The sequence below is a fragment of the Gastrolobium bilobum genome, unplaced genomic scaffold, assembly GCF_033153095.1.
Source record: "Gastrolobium bilobum isolate Gb01-03AN ecotype WA unplaced genomic scaffold, APGP_CSIRO_Gbil_v1 utg2146, whole genome shotgun sequence".
In the NCBI taxonomy this organism is placed as follows: Eukaryota; Viridiplantae; Streptophyta; class Magnoliopsida; order Fabales; family Fabaceae; genus Gastrolobium; species Gastrolobium bilobum.
In genome coordinates, this window is record NW_026896512.1 from 109265 (window position 1) to 114403 (window position 5139).

Below are 5139 nucleotides of genomic sequence, written 5' to 3' on the forward strand. Positions count from 1 at the left end.
GTGCGCACAGTGACAACATATCAGTACGAGAGAGAGCGTAACGTATCTTTAGGGTTTACCTCTTATTTATAGGAGTTACCCGTGGGTAGTATGATATGGACCTTTAGTACCTCTGATGATGGCCAGACCTGTCTGTCATGCTGTCGTATTAGGACTAGTATCTTGAAGGATATCTTTCCATAATTATATTCGATTTAAATCTTGGATTTCCCCTAGTTGCGTCTGTTATTCAATAGGCCCCTTATATGGGTCCATAACAATGTGCTTGACCATGATTCTGCATGACCAGGGACATCCACCTATGCCATCACATTTATGCCTGCATTACATAATGCAAATACTCATTAAATAGATGACATAGATATTTTAACACCCACAAGAAATAGCCTGATAAATTTTTTTTGGATTAATTTGTTTTTTTATAAAACCAAATTTTTTTTTCTGGTTTCACAATTATTATGGTTGCTTATATTTTTTTTGAGTTAAAAGATTTGAAAACAACTGGATCAAAAAGGCATCTATGAGTCAGATTTATTGCTTGCAGTAGAACGAAGGTGTCTAAACAGAACCAATTCAACTACACTAATCTTTGAAATACTTCCTTGTAGACGATATTAAAGGTACTATTTGTAACACAACCATTATCATCAAGTATCAATATATTTAATTCCTGTTTGCTCTTTACTCCTGATAGTGTCACATATAATTGCACAAGAGTGAAGACAAGCCTAGGGAGATAAATTCCAACATGAAAGTGATTGTCCTTGACTCTTGTTGATAGTCATGGCAGATGAAACGACCAAGGGAAATTATCTTCTTTGGAAATTTACAGGAAATGTATGGCTTGATGGGTTCATTGTCATTCTATGAATTAACATAGTTTCTCCTATACTGCTTCCTGTGAGAATAGTTTCCTCAACAACATGGTTGCCCAATCTTGAAATAAGCAATCTTGTTCCGTTGCATAAATTTCTTGACCCATCAATATTTCTTAACAACATAACCGGCATAGTAACCTTCAAAGTTAATTTATGATCAGGAATCCCCAAACACGAGAAGGTATTTAAAATCTAAGGTGAGAATTTGACATCCTCAAGGGTAGAATTACCATCTTGCTTCAGAATATTATCCAAACTCAAATATGTATTTTCTTCACCCAGAATTAAAGTCATTAGGTGCTCGTTTAACATAGCAACAACATTTGCCAATTTAGGAGTTAAAATGACACGTTCTTTGAAAAACGTAGGATCTGATATATGATCCAAGATATTCAGGAACACAAAATCAACCATATCCAAGAGTAGATCATCTGATTCTTTAATCAATAATCTATCTTGATTTGTTATAATAGATTCTCCATCATCATCATCTCTAAGATCACCATCCCCCATTTTAAGAAGCCATTTAGAAAAATCTTTTATTTCCATCAAATTGTGAATGCTACTTCCAGAATTAAGACGCATGTTCTTGGTTAAAGTTAATAGATGACAATAAGACGGAAGATAAGAAGAGTTGATAGTTGCATGAACTATCTCTTGTCTGCTGCCATGAGGAATAACATGTTTATTTGTCGAAAGTCACCTCCTAGAACGACTTTTCCACCAAATGGTTTATCAACACAACTGGTATAAAAAAATATAAGTGTTTTGTCTAGAGCCTCAAAGCAAAATCTGTGTGCCATTGGGGCTTCATTCCAAATGATTAACTTTGTTTTTGACAGTAACTCAGCAAGAGTAAAATTTTGGTTGATATTACAGGTTGAATCTTCAGTGATTTGAATGGAATACGAAATCTAGAATGTACTGTTCGTCCTCCAGAAAAGGAAACAATTCCCTTAAAAGAGATATTAAGTACGATTTCACTTTTGATCTAACAGATGTTGACAGAGTATTCCAAATAAATATTTTTTCTATACCACCGAAGCCGTAAAGAAAAAAGAGTCCTCCTCCACTTGCTGAAACTGCTTAAATGATCTTCTCATAAACTACTCTCTCCTCATCAGTGAGGGAATTTATTAATCTTTTATGCTCTTCTATCAAAGAAAATATGTCATACAATAATTCATCAAGTACTAATCTATTTTGTATATCAAACAAAGATTCACTGATTATGCGAGCCATTGATGGGTAAATAGAGAGGCTACCGTTGCTTTCCAGTACATTATCAATTTTAGCAAGTGTTGTGTTTTTTATAGACTCTTTTGTAAGAACCTCATCTGAACACACATCAAAGACAAAGCAAAACAAAATTAACCAAGCCAAAGAAAATATGGAAAGGAAAAAAGAGAGAAAAAACACCAAAATATTATCATGTAATTACTATAAAATATAAGATTAAATTAAAAACAATTATTGAAAATAATTTTGGTCTTAATACGTACAATAGCGTTAATATATATATATATATATATATATATATATATATATATATATATATATATAGTTTGTTATAACTTTAACATGAGGCATTACAATAACTATAGACAATAACCATGAAATGAAGAAAAATTGATTGGAAATATTAAAATTAAACTAAAATATTTTTTTGATAAGAATGAAATTAAATTGACTATTATACTTAAATAAAAAATATATATTCGGATCTTTCATGACGAAACATCATCAGTTATTCACGTTTGACAATAAGACATCTTCTTTCACACAACAAAAAATTGTTCCTTGTTTTTCAAAAGTTTAAACAAAGACAAAGCAAAAAATCACATCTGAACAGAGACAAACCATATTTGTGATGTTTTTATAGACTCTCATGTAAGAACGGTATCTAAACAAACGTCCAAGACAAAGCAAAACAAAAAAAATAACAAAGACAAAGCAAACATGGAAAGGAAAATTAAACATCAAACAAAAATTACATTAAAGCAAAACACGTCAGATGAGGGGGAAAATATTAAAGCAATATCTTTTTTTTTTTAATTTTTTTTTGCGTTTGTTCTTATTTAGAATTTGACAGTCACTTGTTGAACGAAATAAAATAAATTACAATGAACAAAAGATAGAAATGAATGCATAAAATATGTTCATAACATGTACCTTGACGTCCGATCATTTTCCTATGCCGATAAAAAACATCGTCGGATAGAAACTTCCAACAGTCGTACAAAGGAGTCTTGAGTAAGGGTGTTCATCAACCGATCCAAACCGCGGTGACCGAACCGAAAAACCGATAACCGAATAAACCAAAAACCAAAAAATCGAAAACCGATTAAAAATCGCAAATTTTAATTGGATTGGATCGATTTTTGGATGGGTTGATGAAAACCGATCCAATCCAAACCGATCCAATATATTAATTTTCCTCTACCTATTTGGGTCTTTCTCTAATCATAGCCTAAAAATTTCTAAACCCAAGACCCGTTAACTCATCAACTAAACTCAAGAAAAAATCTAATCACATCTCATCAACAAAATTTTATCTTTGTAGAGCTTCATATCTCATTGCAAAATAAAATAAAATAATATTATAGTTTACTAATGCTTTTATATTTCAAATTTTTTTTTTACAAATTCAATATATGCAAAATATGTTATTTGCATAATAATCATGAAATAAATTTTAAGATTTTCAAAAAATCGAAAACCGATCCAATCCAAACCGAAAAAAGTTGGATTGGATCGGATCGGATTTGAAAAAAAATCAAAACCGAATGGATGATTATATGATCAAACCGAAGAGATTGGATCAGATGATTTTTGCTTCCAAAACTGATCCAATCCAGACCGCGAACACCCCTAGTCTTGAGGGACTCGTGTTCCTAATTCTCAATCTTTCCCCGCTTTTCAGAAGATGAATCAGCCATTGATTTAAGCTTGAACCTATTCCAATAGTAATTTTATTGAATTGGCTCATTATATAATAATTCTAGATTACTAATTGCACTCCACATTGTTTGGATTCATTGAACTTCGTTAATTAATAATCATTAAATGCATTAAAACATTAACTCGGTAGTTTGTACAATAGTTAATGACAAATGTCCCTTTATGATGGGCAAATTGGAAGAGTTTTGAAGGATTTGAAAAAACACATTCAAAGGTTCTAGGAATAAGCATTCAACTTTGGCATAATTCAATAATGACTTTTAAATTCCAAAACACAGTAATTCCATTAATGGATAAATCATTTACTTTGCTTGCTTGTTTCCTTTGAAATTTTTAACACACTCAGAATTGCAGTAGGAAATCCAAACGATATTCTATCCGATGTAGAACTTGCATGTGTTTTTTTTCTTACTTTTTTTTTGTCTGAATGCATATACAAATGAATTAATATTTTCAGATTTTTTGTTAATTATTACAAAAGAACACCTTGAGAAGATAAAGAATATAAACAAACAGAAATAATAGAGATTTATAGTAAATTATCTCACTGCATCGTAACCTCCTGCAAAACGTTACACAATCATCCACAATTGTTCAATCAAACGTCAAATAAATCTTAAGACATTGTACATTTGATGAATAACTGTCAAATAAGGCTAAAATCATACTTCAACAACACCCAAAAGCATTAAGGTCCACACAACTTCTGTTCCAGCACCTCTGTCCTTACACAACTTCACCAGTTACATATTTTTTTCTCTAGCTAGGTGTCTCTGCCTTAAGCATCAAAACTATTTAAAAAAAATTGTTCATGTGTCAATATACTATATTATATATTAGTCATATTGTTTATACAAATTATTGTCAAATTTCACTCAAGAAAGTACTGAACAATTGAATAATTAATGGGTAAGTACTTAACTCTTTCTCCAGTTTAATCCTTTTAAAGGGACAAACAATTGAACAATTAAATTTGTCTTCAACGACATCATTATAATTTACAGACAGTGTCAACAAAGACAGAAAAACATCAGCATTATATGTACTCTCACAGGTTTGGCTCTCAACATACTGGTAAGAAATAAAAATTGTATGAAATGAACTTAAAATTGTACAAAATGATAACTCATACACTAATTAATTGATAAAATTTGATAATAATTTCAAGATACCACAGTTCTTTCCGTTCTCCTGATACAATATCAGTGTCGCAAGCATTATCGAATATTGCTTTATCCTGTAATTCTTTGAATAGTTAAAAAAAAATTATAACATATGCTAAGAATAAGTATAATGGAAC

At 30.9% G+C, this 5139-nt stretch overlaps 1 protein-coding gene across 1 annotated transcript; it reads right to left on the reverse strand.

The window, feature by feature from the left end:
- Positions 1–1070: 1070 nt before the first annotated feature.
- On the reverse strand, positions 1071–1463 carry LOC133300168 (uncharacterized). Its single transcript, XM_061499670.1, has one exon. It carries the CDS (start codon positions 1461–1463, stop codon positions 1071–1073), a length of 393 nt encoding a protein of 130 aa, XP_061355654.1.
- Positions 1464–5139: the final 3676 nt, after the last annotated feature.

Coding starts and splice junctions, on each gene's coding strand:
- LOC133300168 (XM_061499670.1), bottom strand. CDS start 1,463: ATGCGTCTTAATTCTGGAAGTAGCATTCACAATTTGATGGAAATAAAA.